The following is a 21,071-nucleotide window of genomic DNA, read 5'->3' as shown; positions in this document are numbered from 1 at the left end:
ACAAATTATACAACAAAGTATTATACAAATAACAGCCTTTTCTAGATAGGCTACATAAATAAGTCATGTTTGAGGTCGCATGGCTCTTTTTTGTGGTCATTCTTTACCCTGTCAATCTTCCCACACTTTGTATTTTCTGCCGCATGGACCAGTCTTGTGAACGAGTGTTTTCCTGCGACTAGTGAAAATTTAGTCGACCAAACCTCTTCTTGTCGACGAACGTTTAGTCGACTATTGGGGGCTAACCCTACAGATTGCAGAAGTAAAATGAGCTGTGAATGGTGTTTTGTGTTGGCTCAAATGTACCTCTGTGTGATGTGGCATGTGCTACTGTACTAGCAGAGAGGGACAAATAGTGTGTGTGTGTGTGTGTGTGTGATCATGTAATGGTGGCTCTCATGCCACACAGACAGACGGACTTCTCCTCATCTAGTCCATCAGGCTCTGGTGTCGTCTTTCTGCCATCTGCCACCGCCAGCCAGTCTGTCCATCTCAGTAACACACACACACGCACACACACACAACTACTACATCTATCAGTCTTTTGCATTTCACTCAACTTTTCTTGAACACCTTCTAAACTCTCAATCATTCTGATGAATATTACGTCAGCTGTGATTTTGATTGAGAACAAAAACTTTTTAGATGTATTTGAACTCAGTGATTTGTGTGTGTGTTAAAAAGAAATATATATATATAAACATAATATATAAACATACATCTGCCAGCGAGATATATATACGTATTATGTATTCATTTTATAATATTTAATATAATATACACCTCAACGTGTGATCATCAACGAGTGAATCTCTGAGCTGGTGTGATTGGGTGGAGGCGGTGCTCATTTGCATATTCATAGAACCGCATATATTTAATGAGGCAAGGATGGAGATTCAAGATATTTTAAGGCATGAAGAATTTTTTTTGTAATTTTGGTGATCAAAGATTAGATTGGGATTTAAGGGATGCATTTGTTGACTACAGGGGGACTTTAAAAATCCACATTTTATCACGAGTCAAAAGATGTGGGAATTCTGTTATATACTTTATCTTAGTGCCAAAGTAAATTAATGTTTGCTACCATATCTGTTGTTTGTGTCTCTGCAAATGTGAATCTGGATCAGGATATGATACAGACAGAGACATATGTGCCTTAGACGCAGGGGGCTCCTGTCCCGTCTCTGCCTGGCTGTCTGTTTATGTCAATATGTTCTGCTTCTGGTCTACAGGGTACAGTTGATCTTTTCCTTACTTTTGTCCTGATGACAATCTATCGATATCGTGACGGTTATTAGATAATGTTGGACAGTGGGGATATGTAATTGTGCATGCACATCTAATGTAGACTCAAAGGCGCACTGTTGTGCCTTGAAACTCACAGCTTAATTTGATGTGTTTACCTAATTTCAGTCATTTCTGAAACGGGAAGCTAATGCTAATAGCGTTCAGTTTACCTCACAGAATGCAAGTCGTAGTTGACAGCACCATGGAAGCGAATCCAAGCACTGATGATACCTTGGATTCAATAGTAGATGTTTGAATAAACTCTATCCATTTCATTCTTAACCAACATACAGTTGGAAAACGTATTAAAACGAGTGTTTGAGCAACCGAACACGCATCTCTAAGCCATTGTGCTCTGTGATGTGTCAGTGATGATTGCTTTGACCAGGTGGTATTTATGGCATTGGAGGCGGGACTTTAGATTCTAGAGAGCATTTGATTGGACAGAAGATGTAATGAGCAGCTAAAGTCCGCGGTGATGTCATAAAATTCCGTGATCCATTTTAGCAGAAGTGAGACATTGTAAGTTTTGAATGCTTATATCTCCTTAATTAGAAATTTGTCATTATTTTGTAACACACCAGCTTATTTATAACCGTAAGGCGAACATTTTCATACTATGACTACATACTACATTTTTTTTAATCTTTTAATAAACTTCTTTAATTCTATAACCTTTAATTTTTAAAAACATTTATAATTATATTTATAATAATATTTAGGAAATCACAAAATGAATTACCTTTTTTATACTGTACATTAGGGCTGTCAAACGATTAATCGCAATTAATCGCATCCAAAATATATGTGGGTACACTCTGTATAATTATTTTGTATATATAAAAATACACACACATGCATTTATATTTAAGAAAAAAATATTATTTATATATAATATAAATTATATATAAATGTATATACAATATATACATGACAATATTTCTTAAATATATGCAAGGATATGTGTGTATTTATATATATAAAATAATTATACACAGTGCACCCACATATATTATGTAAACACAAACTTTTATGTTGGATGCGATTAACAGCCCTACTGTATACATTTTATTGTCTATATATGTATACACAAAAATAATTATGATATATGATGATTTTGTTTTAAGAATATAAATTGTTAATATTAATGATATAGCAAATAAATGTTATCAATTTATTTAATATATATTTATGTAACAATGCACATCAATACATACTGCAGTATATAATTGACAACTGACGTCTGTTGTCCCTAAGAGGGAAAAACAAACACATACATTACTAGTGACTATACAAATACAACACATACATGACTACATGTGTTACAAATATCAAAATAAAAAAATGTGTTACAAATATAAAAAAAAACAAAAAACTATACTGCATAATGCATATTAACCTTTTTTTTTATTTTGACACTTTTGTACACTTAATGCAGCAAATCATTATAACTAGTTGTTCTGACCCTTGACCTGTGGCAGGAGTGCTCCTGACTGCAATGCTTGATGCATCCGCAGTGCTGTGTTGGTGGGTGCAGTTCGAGATGCACTGTGGGTCTGATTAAAATGCCATGATGGTACAGGCTCTGCTCCTGTCTGGTCCAGGGAGGCTTCCAAAAATAGAGCGTGCATGCAGCGAGACGAGCCCATGAACGTGCGGCGGAAGCACAAACAGCATCCAGCCTTTGTTTATGCTCCTTCTCTTTAATGCCTCCTCCCATCTACATCCCTCAGGAGGAGAAAGCAGGAGGTGCGCTGCCACAATCTAAAAAGCTTCCTTGTTCAGAGGGGACACCGTCGGAGGGCTCTTCCATGAATGTTTTATTTTTGCTGTGCAGCAGCATGTATTAATCATGACTTCTGTCTGGATGGCTGGAAATAGCATCACGGAGAGACACAAGTTTGTTAAAAGCCAGAGGCCCGTGTGCTAGGCACCTTCAGTAGCTCGTCATCGGCGTGAGGCTCATCTCACACGTGCCGATGTGCTGCAGGTTCCTCGGGTTCCTCGCTCTCCGGACTCAGCGGGGTTCAGTGCCGGAGCGTGCTGGGTTTCAGAGGAGGATAATCAGGGCTGAGCGAGGTAATGCGGTGGGCTGTCTTGTTTATCTGCCTCCTGCTCCTCCAGCCTGAACTCGGACACCCTGTATCGGAGAGAACAAATACACACTAAACAGAGGAAGGCATCAATACATGTTCAAGTTCAGTGGTTGTGTAACGTCTTGTCTGCTAAGATGTCTTCATCTATTCAGCTGAAATCCCATAATCCTTTGCCATGCAGGTTGGGATAGGGCTTCAACATTAAGCATTAAAATTAAAATAAATGATAAAAATAATTGACTCAAACTGTCATATTTTAAAATAAAATTTAATTAAAATATTTACATAATTAAATTAGATGTATTTTAATTTAAATAATCCTTTGCCATGCGGGTTGGGATAGGGCTGCAACAATAAACATTAAAATTGAAATTAATAATAGAAATAATTGACTCCAAAACTGTCATTTTTTATACAATTTAATTAAAATACTGACATAATTAAATTAAAATTATTAAATAAAAAAATAATAATATTATTATTTTCATTTTATTATTATTATTATTATGTAATATTATTAATAATATCATTATATATAATATTAATATTTTTGTATTTAATAATTTTAATTTAATTATGTAATTATTTTAATTTAATGTGTATTTTTACTTCATTTCAAAATAATATATTTTTTTAATGTTTTCAAAATGTTCAGATGCTTTGATCTTTTTTAAATTGGTGAATTATTAATACTGGTTCTCTTTATTATAACTAAAAGCAAATAAAAATTATAATTAATTGTATTACAAATATTTTTTTTAACCTTTTTAATATATTTGTTGTACGCATTTATATTCTGCATAATTTATATATATATATATATATATATATATATATATTTTTTTTTTTTTTTGCATGTTTTGGAGATCTTTTTTGGATCAATTCTTTATGTACTCAACTATTTATGTACACACGCTTTTTATACCTGATTAATTAAATAAGTCATTAAAAAGTAATTCATGAGCATATTAATCATAATAATATTTGAATACAGCTTTTTTTTCAGACTCGAGCAGAGTTTGCTGAACGGTGCACGTTCCACTGGAGCAGCTCTTATCAGCTTGGATGATTGATACACTCTGTTCTGATCTGAATTCACAGGGATAAGTGTAGCTCTTATCTAAACTGCTGTGTGTATTACATGAATGAAGGAGGTCACTTGGGTCCTGTCATTCAATGAGATCCAGAGATATGATTAAGTCGAGATGTATGACGGCAGATTGGTTGATATTCGAGGGAGTTTGGAGGATTGGCTCTTGTCTCTATTTTGGCAGTCTTTTGACTATCCAGGCTTTTGATTATAGGCATTTGCAGCTTACTTTGGACAAAGAGAAACCCACTTAGATAGGAAGAAACTCTGGATGATATGCAGATTGACCAACTATGGTTTGTTTTGATCTTCTTTGATCATTAAACCACAGCAGTAGACATATCCACACACAAAAAAAAAAAAAACCCTATATATATATAGCAGGTTTTGTTGGAGAATCCACTTTTCAGTACAGCAGTGATGATTCGTCATCATCTGGTTGTCAGTTGTGTGGGAATGTTTTTGCTGTGTTTCTGCAGCTCCGAGCAGGCTCGAGGACAGATTGGGCGTCTACTGAAGTGATGTTGGGGTAGAAAAATGGAATAAACAACAAAATCCGAGATTTAGCGAGGCGGTTGTTTGTCCTCTCCGCAGTGCTCTGTGCAAACTGACGCGTAAAGCCCTCTGGTCTCACTTTCAGAGGAACTGACGACTGTTGATCCGTGGAAACGACCCTGCCGCCGCTGGCCAGACTGTGACTGGAATGTCTAATGAATGAAACGCCGTAAAGTCTTTGCATTCCTCCTCCTCTGTCTCTCAGGCTGTGATTCACTGTCTGTCTTCGGCGAGTAGGTGTGAGACACATCGGGGTCAGTATGTCAGGAAGCTCACTCGTGTGAAGTGCATCTGAAGCTCATTACTGTGAGATTAATGGCTGCTCCCAGTGCTGCCATATTTATAGTTATTTTTCGCATGCTCAAAAAAGATATTTTTTTAATTCATATTTCAATAATTTAATTTGTATATTTTTATTTCATTTTTAAACAATTTCAAATAAGGATACACAACCGTTAAAATGTTTGGGACCGTCGGGAAGTCTGCATTTATTTGAAAAAAAAATATATATATATATTTTAAAATGTATTTATTTGGGTCCTTTTATAAATATTTTCCTGTGATGACATCACTTATTTTAAATTTAAATATTTTGTATAACATTAGTATTCTCTTTATGGTCACTTTTGATCACTTTAATGTCATTGCTGAATAAAATAATGAATTTCTTTGCTAAAAATCTTACTTACCCCAACATTTTGAACAGTAGTGTCCAGTAAATTGCGTTCAACGAAAATATTTTTGTACCATTTAATATTTTCTTTAATTTTGACAATATTTTCATGGCATTGAAACATTTTTTCTCTAAATTGCCATGAACCATAGTAATATTTATTATTATTATTATTATTATTATTATTATTTAAATAGATATTGGTTATTGTTTTTATAATGCACAAATTGTGAAAGCAAAAACTAATGAATTAATTTAAATATTTTTATATTTTTTTAAATTATAAACAAATTAAAAAGTAAAACTGTATAAGTATATGCATACTAACAAATTATAACGGAAAATGTCTGATATAATGTTGATATATACAATTTATATATACAGTATATATACACTCACGAACACACACATACACGCACACACACACACACACACACATATATATATAAGATTAATCTAAACAATATATCAAGCTATCACACAAAACTACTGATGTATAAATGCTTATAGTACCATATGATTATTTTTATTTCTTTTTACATTACTGTAATGAGCGTTTGAGAAGAATATGCATGCATGCCTTAATGAAAATGTCACAATGGGAAAAACATTTTTGTTTGTTCTTAAAGGGTTTTATGAGATTCCCCCTATGCACACTTTCTCCTTTGTTATGGTGGATTAAGATGAGCCGTGCAGGTTTTATGATCCCTCTGCTACTGTATGCATGTGTGTGTGTTTGTGAATGCTAATGCTCTCATGTATTCTGCATTGAGCCTTTCTCTCTCTCTCTCCCTCTCTCCCTCCCTCTCCCTCTTTTAGAGATCTAGGCTATTTATAGCTGGTTCTCCCTGAGTTATCTTGCCGACTGATGTTGTTTTGCCTTTTCACGTAATTATAAATCTTGCTTTAGGAAATCTGTCGCGTGTTTTCTTTTCATGTGTGCTGTGGACTGTGGACCTTTTTCAGGGTAAATGGCAGATTTAAATTGATTCAAATAAAAATGTGTCTGTGAGAGATAGACACACAGTTTATATTCAGCAGGTTCAGTAGGTGTTGTGCTTCAGTGTGGATTTTTTAGCTGATGAAATATTGAAAATATGCCCCACACACATACACAAAATCCTCAGTGAAACTGCAGAGAAAAAAAAAAACATTTGCGACCTGGTATGAAAGTTGTATTAGATAAGACATTACATTTTTGATGAAAGATTACAAGGGGAAAGCAGGAACATGTATTAGAAAGAAATGAAATGGAGATGATTTTGTTACCTTTAAGACAGCGAGTGCATGTCAATCCCTCACATTCATTTGCATCAAATATATGGCGTCTTCCCTGGCAGTGGTCCATATTTTGCATATGTAGTTTGTGTTCAGAGCTGTAATAGAATCTCCTGATGACGTATGCTGCCCTGATCCTCAGCGCTACACGCCATTTCTCAGTTGGAATTGTTTCTCTCTCTCCCGCAGATGGACTTCCCAGTAAAGAACAGCCACTGGAACTTCTGAAGCCATCTGGAGTCAACCACATTCCTTCTGGTAGGACTGTGTGTGTGTGTGTGTGTGTGTGTGTGTGTGTTCATGCGTATGTGTGTGTCTCACAGGGTCACAGAACGTCTGATGATTGGGTTCTGTGACACTATAGATGAGATGTGTTAAACGGGCCTTTTAAAAATGTTTCATTCGGTCATACCATCAGATGTACTATCTGTCTGTCGTTCCATCCATCCATCCATCTATCTATCTATCTATCTATCTATCTATCTATCTATCTATCTATCTATCTATCTATCTATCTATCTATCTATCTATCTATCTATCTATCTATCTATCTATCTATCTATCTATCTATCTATCTATCTATCTATCTATATCATCTGTCTGTCTGTCATTCTGTCTGTCTGTCATTCCTATCTATCTATCTATCTATCTATCTATCTATCTATCTATCTATCTATCTATCTATCTATCTATCTATCTATCTATCTATCTATCTATCTATCTATCTATCTATCTATCTATCTATCTATCTATCTATCTATCTATCTATCTGTCTGTCTGTCTGTCTGTCTGTCTGTCTGTCTGTCTGTCTATCTATATCATCTGTCTGTCTGTCATTCTGTCTGTCTGAAATTCCTATCTATCTATCTATCTATCTATCTATCTATCTATCTATCTATCTATCTATCTATCTATCTATCTATCTATCTATCTATCTATCTATCTATCTATCTATCTATCTATCTATCTATCTATCTATCTATCTATCTGTCTGTCTGTCTGTCTGTCTGTCTGTCTGTCTGTCTGTCTGTCTGTCTGTCTGTCTATATCATCTGTCTGTCTGTCATTCTGTCTGTCTGAAATTCCTATCTATCTATCTATCTATCTATCTATCTATCTATCTATCTATCTATCTATCTATCTATCTATCTATCTATCTGTCTGTCTGTCTGTCTGTCTGTCTGTCTGTCTGTCTGTCTGTCTGTCTGTGTCTGTCTGTCTGTCTGTCTGTCTGTCTGTCTGTCTATCTATCTATCTATCTATCTATCTATCTATCTATCTATCTATCTATCTATCTATCTATCTATCTACCTATCTGTCTGTCATCCTATCTATCTATCTATCTATCTATCTATCTATCTATCTATCTATCTATCTATCTATCTATCTATCTATCTATCTATCTATCTATCTATCTATCTATCTATCTATCTATCTATCTATCTATCTATCTATCTATCTGTCTGTCTGTCTGTCTGTCTGTCTGTCTGTCTGTCTGTCTGTCTGTCTGTCTGTCTGTCTGTCTGTCTGTCTGTCTGTCTATCTGTCTGTCTGTCTGTCATCCTATCTATCTGTCTGTCTATCTGTCTGTCTATCTGTCTGTCTGTCTGTCTATCTATCTATCTATCTATCTATCTATCTATCGATCGATCGATCGATCGATCGATCGATCGATCGATCGATCTATCTATCTATCTGTCTGTCTGTCTGTCTGTCTGTCTATCTATCTTGTCTATCTGTCTGTCTGTCTGTCTGTCTATTCTTTGAAATGTATATATATTTCTCTATATTTGTTTCTGTATCATATAGATGTATATGTGTATGTGCACTCTCTCCTCTTGGATCTGGAATAGCAGTGGATTGCTGGCTAGCCACAAACACATTGGTTAGCCCGATGCGGTTTCCCTCGGCTCCTGCTAAAAGAGACAGAGCGTGGCATCTGTGTACAGACACTCACACATGTCGGCCGGGCCAGAGAGCCACACACAGACCGCTGTAGTGCGAGGACTCTGGTGCTGCACTGGAGATTAGTAAGGGGTTTATATCCATGTACAACACACACAATAATGCAGTAGAAATAGCTTTGCTCTTGGCTAGAGTTACAAGTTTTGGACCTTTTTAGTAAATCATTTTTAACGGGAAGGAAAGGAAAGTATGCAAGATGAGTGAAAAGGGAAGAATGAAGGATTGAAGAATTTTACGGAATGACAGAAAAGGAAACGCAGCAAGAAGGAAATGAAGCAGGCAATGAGGAAGGAAATAATAAACGTAAATAATGTAAGAAAGGAAGGAGGGGAGAAGATTATTTAACAGATTTTCCGTTCATAGTCTGAGACTGAACTGAACTTGTGGGATTTGTCTTGATAGCTTGTTTAAAGGTTTAGTCCCTGTCTAGGCTGGTTCAGCTGGGTTTAGTCTTGTGCAGGACTGGTTTAAGACTGGAACTGAGGAGCAGGAAACAGATGGTGCTGAAAGTCTCGCCTGGAGACCTGCTCACTGCCAACGGCGCCTTTCCACTCTTTCTCTTTCCCTCTTTATCCGTCTCCCCTGTTCCCCTCCATGCTGAATTAGTATTGATTGTAAACATGCTCTCTGAGCAGGGACCAGTGGTACTTTATACCGTATGTTTAATGAGTTTGCGTGAACAAGGCGTGCTTGCTGTTTTTGGATCATAACGTTCCCAGCCAGCTCTGATGTTTTTGGCCGGAATGGACTGTAGTTACTGTACGATGCCGTATCATGCCTATACGCAATATTAAACCACCACATGCAGCTTCATGCATTATTCAACATGTTTGAGACATGTAAGCATTAGATATTAGGCGGCCTGCGCCGTTCCTTTTGGGAAAACACTGTTAAACATGGACAGGCAGCTATTTATACAAAATACCAGGCATTGCTACTAAAAAAAAAAAATCAAAACTCTTTTTCATTACTGTATTATAAAAAACGTCATTTAAATTTACTGCATTGAAACAAATAGTGTTTATTTATTGTGTGTATGTGTTTGCACTTATACAATTTGATTTATCACTTATTATAATATTACAAAAATCAATATATGTATCTACAGTAGGGCTTTAATCACGATTAATCACATCCAAAATAATATATATATATATATATATATATATATATACATATATATATATATATATATATATATATACACACATATATATATATATATATATATATATATATACACATATACACATATATATTTAAATACACACATGCAAATATATTTAAGAAAAAAATATTATTTATATATAAAATATTTATATATAAAATAAATTATATATACATCTATATACAGTATATACATAAACATATTTCTTAAATATATACAAGCATGTGTGTGTATTTATATATATAAAATAATTATACACACTGCACCCACTTATATTATGTAAACACAACTTTTTATTTTAGATGCGATTAATCGTAATTAATCGTTTGACAGCCCTAATCTACAGTATGTACATATAATAGTATATCAATACATATTTTTTCTTACATATTTAGCATTTTATTTATATTTTATAATGCATTGTTCTCAGTATATTATGATTACTTTTAGTTTGTTTCTCATAAGTCTAATATAGCACTGGAACACAGCACTCACATTTATTTTAAAGCTAATTTAGTTTTAGTTATTTTAGTACTTTGAACTAAATGAAAGAGATTAATCTAGCTGAAATAAAATATATTTATATTTTTAAATGTTTTCTTTTCAGATAATGTACTTTTAAGTAACACCAACAACAATTAAAAAAAAAACAACTGTTTTTCTTGTTTAAGTTTTAGTTAACGATAACAACCCTCTATTGAACTACTTTTGTGTTGTTTTCAATTATGCTTTTGCATCCCATTCATTGTAATTGCTTTGAAAAATCAATCGACACAGGCAATTTTCTACTTTTTTGTTCCTCCGAAGACAAAACATCATTTCGAAGAATGCCAAAATGCTCATTTGAATCTCTTGAAATTTTCAGAGAGGAGTCTGAGTATCCTGAGTGCTGATGTCTTGTGCCATACTCTGTCTGTCTTATGTCTTATTTATGTTGTAGACGGCCTTTGTGTGGCCCTGGCGTGTGAGTTCATTCAAGCATGTTTGTCTGCATCTGTGTGTCTGCTTGAGAGCTTGAATCATCACAGTGTGTTATTCTTACAGTTTGTGTGAGTTAAAGCCTTAGACGCACACACACACACATTCTGGTCAAGTAATGCTATGACCTTTTCATGCATTCACACATAATTCGCTCACTCGTACACACTCTGCCTCAGAGGAGGCTTGTGAAAGCGTACTGGCTCTCGCGAACGGGCTGGGCAGATCTCCTGCTACGAGGGCGGAAAATGAATTGAAAATGAAGATGAGCTGTTGGCGACTTGTTAAACGCCCACACCTCTGAGCTCCAAACCGGCCTTCTCCAAAAAAAAAAAAAAAAATCCATGCAAATGCATCTGCTCTTTATAGCGATTTTATCCAATGCATTTTTGGAGAGGCTTTTTGCAGCTTTATTGCAGTCAAGTTCAAACTTGCATCTCTTCAGTGAGAAGAGAACCAAGGCCATCCATCTTGCTTGTGCATGCGTTTAAAAAGAATCGGGTTATCTGTTTTAGAGCCCGACCGATAAAGGATTTTGAAGGCCGATACCGATTAGGGCTGTCAAAATTGCTCAAAAATTACGTTCGAATATTCCCTCGAAAAAAACATGCGAATATTCGAACTATTCGAATATCTGGTTGCGCATTTTTTCAGTGACGCGCATTACGTCATTATAGGACGAATTAATACAAAGAGGCATAACTCGTATAGGTACTTTATTTAATTTTAAACATATTTAATAACGTATTACCTACACAAAAAAGTACAACAAAGTAATGGGCAAGACTGCAAACCTCACGCTCCAACGCAATAGGCCTATCTAATTAGTTAGCCTACAGGCTGTTTCTGTTTAAAGTTAAATAAAATGAGGCACACAATTCCGAGAAATGTGACAACGCCTTTACCCTGAGGATCATAAAAAAATAAAGAACTATTAAAAACGAAAAAGGCTACTTACATTCTTGGTGCTTGAATAAAAAAAAGGAAGAAAAAAAACTGACGGCAATTTATTCCGTTGTCTTTTTAGTGCGCACTGTCACCGTCGGGTCTACAGGTTATTTGCCAAAAACACAAGACAGTCCACATTTGAAGGGGCCAGTGCTAATTTCTTATTATTTACTATATTCCCAGCGGAGGAAAAAACGCGCACTGAGGATCCGGGGATGGAAAGATATTTCTTTGCCATCTGGGCAATGTGAGGGTAGACTAGCCTATCTCCCAGAGCCCAAAGTTTTCCACCACATGAGAGGATTTTGTTGAGCAGGTACTGGAGACTCTTGTTCATACATTAACATCTCTTTTTGAAGCAGCAAATTGATGTCCTGGTCTGGGTTGTCCGCGCAATACGTGTCTCCGAAGAGACCATAGCAGATAACGCAGTTTTCTCAGCGGGCTGCCGATCACGTGTCTGTCCGGCAGCGGCCTCACTCATTTTGGGGGGTTAAAATCACTTTCTCTGCTGCGGTCGAGTTGGGCTCTGCACTTTCTGCAGTGAGTGACTCTGTGCCAGTGCGACACCTGTCTCTGAACCCTAATCAGGCAGCGTGCACGGCCACTCGCAAAACAGACAGCCGCGCCTTTGCTTGCGCGGGCGTTTTTTTTTTTTTAATTCGAATATTAATTTTCACCTTCGAATTTCTGTTTTTTAAAACTATTCGAATATATATTCGAATTTAGAATATTCGTTGACAGCCCTAATACCGATACAAATATTTGTTGGTTTTAAAATCCGATATATCGGCCGATATTTTTTATTTTATTTTTTTCAGGAACCAGACTGATCTCATGAAGTAACGTGTGTATGACACGCCAATTCGTATTTCCATTTTTGGCGTGCTATCAAGACGCATAATCGCCTTTCAGCGTGTTTATGAACGCCGTTGACTTAACGTTATATAAATATATGACTTACCTCAACCCGTCTCTAAACCTAACCGTTACTGAGGTTAATGGCATTTATGACTAAAGATTTGACGGCGTGTACAGACACGCGGAATGACGCGGATGGTAATGGCGTAGACATATACGCATACACGCGGATACACGCGGATAGCTCAAAATGCGTAGAGATAACACGCCACCTGACTCGAAAGTGGCGTATATGTTTACGCAAAAGTCATGATGTCATGTTGCAGGAACGCACAACAAAACATTAACACATTTCCCTAACATTAGTTATTTGTAGTTATGTATGAGTTTTAATTGAAATAATATGATAATACATTTTAAAAAGAAACTTGTTTCTTTTATCGTCGCAACAGAACAGAGGAGGAACCAAAGCTCATTAATTAATTAACAAAGCTCATTAAATTCCACTCGTGATATTGGGATTAGCTAGCTTTTTGGTTAGCTAGAATGTGTTGCGCATTATAAACGAGTGTTGCCAACAGGGACGGTGTAGAGTGCCCTCTGGTGGACAAACTATACAACTCCAACATGACCAGGTTGAAGCGTGTTTCGTCCGTTTTTATTTTATTTTTGAAATATTCATTTATCGGCCATTATAACTGCCGATACCGATAGTTTGGGAAATGCTTAATATCGGCCGATAATATCGGCCTGCCGATATATCGGTCTGGCTCTAATCTGTTTGTGGTTGGCCAATGGAAGCATGAATGAATGATGCATTTATATACCGATTTACTATGTTCTCCTTTTCATCCTTTTCATTTACAATCATGTATTTCCTAAACCACCAACAGTGTGCAGCGTCCACTTGGACGATGCAACGACAGCTAGAGGACAACTTTGCCTGTGCACTCGCCACACACACACAAGTGTGTTAAACACATTTTACCATGTTTAAAGTTGACATGAAACGAAAGTTGCATGTCCTTTCTTCCCTATTGTGATGTATATGTGAGTGAAACAGCTCTTTGAACTAGAAAAAAAATGTGATTTTGTCCATTGGGAATTGATCGGATTGTTGTTGTTTGCTATTGGTCGATCTCATGTGAGTGACAGTTTGTCCCGCCCCCACGCCTGTAAACACGTCATCAGAAAAAAGAAGAGATATCGCTACAAGAGTTAATTTTGATTAAAGATTATATGACGCATTTAAAAAAAATGAAGAGCACAGGTAAATCATTTATTTAAAAGCAAGAATTGACTATTTAGATTTTCTAGTCATTTATGTACAATTGTTAGTAGCAACTTTGGTCTAGTTTTTCATAAAGATGATGTGCAGTTGTGTGTGACTTCAAACTGGTCGTCTGAAGAGGAGGCGGCTTTGAGAACATGATTCACACAGGAGATGATGAACTTTATGAAGACAGATTTGTTTGCATATATTAAGTAGCCTGACTGAGCGAGTTTTTCATTCAGAGGGTGGCAGTAAGAAGTGTGTGTGTGTGATGTAGTATGCATATGAGGCTCCTACACCACAAATGTCTTCTAAACATGGCCGTGTATCTGAGCAATGTTGAATATTCACAATAACTGGCAATTACATTTCTTAAAGACAGCATCCTTCATTAGTTTTGTGATCCTTCACTTTCTTGAGAGATATTTTTATCTCTAATATAAACTTCAATAACGACATTAGTTTTTAAAATCATTTTCATGAAACATTCAAATCATTTCAATGATTTTATTCAAAACACTTAATTCATTGATAACATGTAAAAATGGATTTTTATTGTATTTTACTATCAAGAGATGTATTAAATATCATCAGAAGGCTGGAAAATATTGAGAGAATATTACATCCAGTGATGTGTGTTGTTATGTGGTGTTGTTGTTGTTGTGTGTGTGTGTTTCAGGTTCAGGCCCTACAGCGATAAGCTTGGATAGTCCACCCGGTGCTCCCAGAGTCCTGTTTTATCACAGCGCTGCCTCTTTATTTAGAGCACTGAATTATAGATGAGCTCTTAAGTGGAAGAGAGAGACACAAACAGCAGTACAGATAAGAAGAGAGAACAGGGACAGAGCTTGGCTCCTGACGGGTGTGACCCGTATGCTAATGCCTGAAATCAAATGCCCTACCTTATTCACCCCTTCAGTCTGATTTTTCCCTACCTTTTTATTTTGTTTTCTCTCTTTATACCCGACATCATTCAAAAAACAAAACTAGGTATCTAATAGTAGCTTTTCAGATGTGGAAATTGAATAAAGTAATCAAATGTAAAACAAACAAATTTCCATAATCGTCAATGTATTAATTACATAAAATTAATCATTATTAAAGCTACAAAAGCTATCCCTAAATATTTCCTTGTCTGTTGTTGGTTTGTTAACATTAAAAGCCAGCAGGCAGCAGGGATATTAGGCTGCTGTCACTTTAAGACATAATTCATGGAATCCAATACACTGAGATACTAATACACATGTGTTGTCTTTCTATACTGTTTATGTTCACTTAAGACATAACTGACTACATTTGCTAGGATACTCACCAGGACAGGCATGTTGACATAATTTGCGAATTTGCCCGTTCAAGCGTAAGATTGGAAAGAGAACTCAGTATTTGCACTGTCAGCGTGCACAAGTTCTCTTTCGCGTCTTCTTGTGCTTGAAAGTTTAAATTGACAAGGCTTAAATGAGTATAGTTTAAACAGATATCAATGTTCTATATATATATATATATATATATATATATGATAGGGCCCTATGAAATCCATTTTATTTTTTCCCAAATTCCGTTTATTTTTTTCCCAAATTCCGTTTTTTCCGTTTTAATTTTTGGGAATTCATTTTTTTTTTACCCTTGACTGTTATTTTAGTCGTAAAAAAAGAGTGTGCTTTTAAAGTTAATGATTAAAATGTATACAAATAAAATAGGAATGATCTTAAAGGGATACTCCACTTTTTTTTGGAAATAGGCTCATTTTACCACTCCCCCAGAGTTAAACAGTTGGGTTTTACCGTTTTCGAATGTATTCAGCCGATTTTCTGATATTTAGAAGAATATCAGTAACCAGACAGTTTCTGGTCTCATTGACTTCTACTATGGACAGTTTTAAAGGATATAGATGATGAAATTTGACACATTTTGCAGCACTAATGTAATCTTCATACTGAAATGGTGGCATGCTTTTAAGAGTTATGGAGATTTAACAGTCACCTTGTCTCCACTAAAAGGACACTTTCTTTGTGTGGCTGAAAGATTCTTTTGGCTTACGGTGCATTTCTCTTTCACTTTCTCTCACTGTCCTTCCCTGTCCGCTTCTCCCTGAAGAAAAGGGTCATTGCACTGCTCCACCTCTCTTTCTATCCCTCTATTCTTTTCACTCTCTCCAGGACTGGCTGGACTCCAGAGGGGATGGAGTCCAGCCAGGTCAGTTAGGCGGACTGACACGCACCGCAAAAGCCAAGAGGGCGGGACGGGTCGAGGGCGGAGCTTAACTGCTATCCCAACAGCCTTGCGCAATCCTACAACAATTCAGCACAAGTTTTAGTGCTTACCATGAAACCCATATTGCATAGTGATTTCTTATTCTGCTGATTCAACACCAAAAAAAATGCATTTGACCAAAACTTTTGCTGACACAAGTTTAGACTATTTATTATCGAAATAGAGATCAATTGAGTCATGAAGTATAGGTACGTGGTATGTCAAAAATCTTGTTGCTCCATAATCATGGTGATTGTGCATATATATAAATATATATGGTTTTCTTACATTACCACTGTCTTGGACTAATTGTTTAAATGCATTCAATTACTGGTTCATTGGACTGAAAACTTTCCTAGAGTTTAATGACTTAAAATTATGTGATCACAAAGAGAAAAGGGAAATCAGGTTAAAGGGTTAGTTCACCCAAAAATGAAAATTAAGTCATTAATTACTCACCCCCATGCTGTTCCAACCCCGTAAGACCTTCGTTCATCTTCGGAACACAAATAAAGATATTTTTGATTGAATCTGAGAGCTGGATCAGTCCTACATAGACTGCCTAAGGGACTGGCTCTTGACGGCCCATAAAGTCATTAAAGAAAAGGTTTAAATATTCCATGTGCCTACAGCGGCTCAATTATAAGTTTATCAAGCGACGAGACTACTTTTTGTGCGAAAAAAAACATAAATAACGACTTTATTCGACTATTCCATTACTTCCTTATGGGCGCATGCGCGAGAACTGAGACGAGGACGTTCTTCTCCTTCGACTACTTTTTGTTACCGGCTGCTCCGCTTAGGAGTTTTACCGCCACCTACCATATAAAATGATGATCCATATATAAGGCGCTCCGGATTATAAGGAACACTCTCGTTTTTTGAGAAGATTAAAGGCTTTTAAGTGCACCTTATAGTGCGGAAAATACGCTAATTGAAAAGCGTGTGTACAGCGCGCATCTTCCTCTGCTTGTAAACAGAAAGTTTTGCGCTTACAGCTATATTAGCACATCATCTTATACGGTAGGGGGCGGTAATACTCCTAAGCGGAGCAGCCGGTAACAAAAAGTAGTCGAAAGGAGAAGAACGTCCTCGTCTCAGTTCTCGCGCATGCGCCCATAAGGAAGTAATGGAATAATCGAATAAAGTCGTTATTTATGTGTTTTTTTTCGCACAAAAAGTAGTCTCGTCGCTTGATAAACGTATAATTGAGCCGCTGCAGGCACATGGAATATTTAAACTTTTTCTTTAATGACTTTATGGGCCGTCAAGAGCCAGTCCCTTAGGCAGTCTATGTAGGACTGATCCAGCTCTCAGATTCAATCAAAAATATCTTTATTTGTGTTCCGAAGATGAACGAAGGTCTTACGGGGTTGGAACAGCATGGGGGTGAGTAATTAATGACTTAATTTTCATTTTTGGGTGAACTAACCCTTTAAAGGCTTACTATAGAAATGTCCACCTACCAGGTTTACAGGTGCTCGCACCATCGTAGAGGCTCAGTGATATAAACTCCCGACTAATATCTAATTATGTGACGCAAGTTACGCTTATGACACAATTTTGCGCGCTTCAGTAATTTTATTTGCGTTAAATTATTTTGATGCATTAACGCATTAATCTTGACCACCCTTATGTACAGTATATAGATATGGTTGTGATAGAAATTATTCAACCCCCATTGTAAATCAGGTTTTTTCGCAAAATGTAGTCTTTCAGCTATTTGCAATGAACAAATCAAACAAGAGTTATCGGATAGCACAACACACCAAATGTGTGTTTTCAAAAAGGCTTTTCTGCAAATTTTACTGAAAATAAAACATTTAATAACTTTGGCAGTCTCAAAATTATTCAACCCCCTGAGTAGAATCCCTCACAACAGCACAAATCTGCAAAACTGTTGTCTCAAGCACACCTGATGCAAATAATCAAGGGCTTCATTAGTTGCACAAGGTGTGCTTGAGCTAGAACACACGTAATATCTGAACTGGCTAGGTTTGAAAGGAAGATATCAATGGCTGGAACCAGATTTCTCAGAAGACAGGTTCAGAAAAACCCTTGTGACTGCAAAAGACCTGCAGCAAGACTTGGTGGCAACAGGCATTGATGTTTCAGTTTGCACAGTAGGCGCGTACTAAACGCATTCGGTTTCCATGCCAGAACTCCAAGATGTACACCCCAACTGACCCAAAAGCACAAGAAAAGTAGTCTCCAATTTGCTCAAAATCATATAAATAACCCAGAGAAGTTTTGGGATTCTGTTCTGTGGAGCGATGAAACAAAACTGGTAATTTTCGGCCCTATGGATCAGCGATATGTCTGGAGGAAGAATGAAGAATATGCTGAAATGAACACTCTGCCTACAGTTGAGCACGGTGGGGCTCGTGATGAACTGGGGCCGCTTTACATCCTCTGGCACTGGAAACCTGCAGCGTGTGGAAGGCAAAATGAATTAATTGAAGTATCTGGAAATCCTTGGAGAAAACCTCATGCCGTCAGTGGGGAAGCTGAAGCTTGGGAGTCATTGGACTTTCCAAAAGGACAATGATCCCAAGCATACCTCGAATTCCACCAAGGCTTTGGTTGCAGAAGTAGTCCTGGAAGTGGCCATCACATTCACCTGACTTGAACCCCATATATAATCTCTGGTGGGATTTATAGAAGGTGGTTGCAGCACACAAACCCAAGAATATTACTGAACTGGAGGCCATTGCTCATGAGGAATGGGCTTAGATTCCTCAGAAATGCTTGTGTCAGCAGCAAATGGGTGTTCTACTAAGTACTAAAGATGCTTGCCATGAAGTGGTTGAATAATTTTGAGAGTGCAGAAGTCATTAAAAGTTGCATTTTCAGTTGAATTTGGGGAAACCACTTGAAACATTTGTCATACCACCCTGTACTAAATGAAGTCACTGTGAAAAGGTCTTCAACAGCCGTTAGAGCAGAATGTTTTAAGATCTGTAGAGGGAGATTGTTTTCAGAGGAAGTCACCCGTGAACAGTACATGAGTTTTTGGAGGAAGGACGCTGCCTGGTCCAGGTGCCAGCCCTCACAGATGGTCATCATGCCTCCTGCCTGGCCCTCTGAACGTGGCACCCGTGCCCAGCTCAGAGCTGCCAAGCAAAGTGGTCGGCAGGCAATAGCAGTAGGCTATTCTGTCAGGACTTTTGCATTCAGATCTCATTCATACATGTTCTTGAATCTGGTGTTGGTTCCTACACATTATCCTCAGTAGTTGTTTTTCTAGGTATTAGCAATCAATTTTACTGAGATTTTTATTGATTTATTCATTTTTTACAGCGGTTGTTAATCAATTATCAGTTTCTAATTGGGGACATTTCATTTGTCTGATGTCTACTTAAGGTGGACATTGATGCAATTTTCTTCTAGAAACAAACTTGTATTATTTTCATGTTATCACCGTGAAGCTTCTTTGATACAATCTGTATTGTAAAAAGCGCCATATAAATAAAGGTGACTTGACTAATTAAATAGTAAGAATAAATAAATGGATAATATATATATATATATATATATATATATATATGGATAATATAAATAATAATTTAAATTGTAAAAAATAATAATATTTTTATAATAAATAATGTCCCCGCTGCACAATATTATTATAAATAAAATTATTCTGGTTTTAAACCATTACGGTTTTTTGATGTTATTTTCATGTAAATTAAACAATTTTCAACTATACTATCATTATAAAATCTAATTGAATTAATCTAACAATTTATTAATTTACAATATATGTAATATTTGTAGTAATTGCTTTAGAAAAAAAAATACATTTAAGTATTTACATTAATTACAGTATTTCGGAATAAATAAAGATTATGATGCGTTACAGTAATGATGGGTGGGTGATGAATGTGCTTAATTGTCATGAAAATAATATAACTGCAACAAATACCAAATATACATTGGAATAAAACCAGGTTCTTGACAGATTGTTGAATTAAACAGTTTGTTTAGTAATTTAGTCTCTTAATTTATCCGTCTTTCCTTCCTTCCTTCCTTCCCTCCTTCCTTCCTTCCTTCCCTCCTTCCTTCCTTCCTTCCTTCCTTCCTTCCTTCCCTCCTTCCTTCCTTCCTTCCTTCCTTCCTTCCTTCCTTCCTTCCCTCCTTCCTTCCCTCCTTCCCTCCTTCCTCCCCTCCTTCCCTCCCTTCCTCCCTTCCTTCCTCCCTTCCTCCCTTCCTTCCTCCCTTCCTTCCTTCCTTCCTTGCTTCCTTGCTTGTCATGACTATGGTGTGGTGTCCGTTCTACATAAACACATCTATCAAACTCTGTATGTTCTTCTGATGGATTGACAGCTTAGCCGAGTGTTTTGATTGATTGACGGATGTATCCTGAATTCCTCAGCAGTCCAAGTCCATGAGTCCAGCTGTCTGTCAAACTGGCCGTAGTGGCTTGTTAGAAGGGCATTGCGTAATGCTCTAAATGTTGCCATGCCCGGAGCAGATCAATACGAACCTCCGTCCACCACGCCACACACACACAGCCCTTTCTAAGACTTACAGGAGAACAGTTTCCGCCCATGATTTTCTGGCTGAACTCGAAGTCGAATTGCAGTTGTGTAATGTTATGTCACCAAATGGAATTGTAGAAAAAATGACTTTTCAAACAGGTTTTTCCG

At 36.6% G+C, this 21,071-nt stretch overlaps 1 protein-coding gene across 1 annotated transcript in view; it reads left to right on the top strand.

Moving 5' to 3' along the window:
• Positions 1-21,071, top strand: part of hdac4 (histone deacetylase 4) — a 263,249-nt gene that overhangs the window by 86,161 nt on the left and 156,017 nt on the right. Inside the window, exon 3 of the mRNA XM_089133394.1 lies at positions 7,169-7,237. Within this exon, the coding sequence (XP_088989520.1) occupies positions 7,169-7,237 (69 nt within the window). The remainder of the gene's footprint in view (positions 1-7,168; positions 7,238-21,071) is intronic.

The sequence above is a fragment of the Pimephales promelas genome, chromosome 7 (assembly GCF_988280905.1).
Source record: "Pimephales promelas chromosome 7, fPimPro1.hap1.1, whole genome shotgun sequence".
In the NCBI taxonomy this organism is placed as follows: domain Eukaryota; kingdom Metazoa; phylum Chordata; class Actinopteri; order Cypriniformes; family Leuciscidae; genus Pimephales; species Pimephales promelas.
This window is presented reverse-complemented; position numbering and strand designations above follow the sequence as displayed.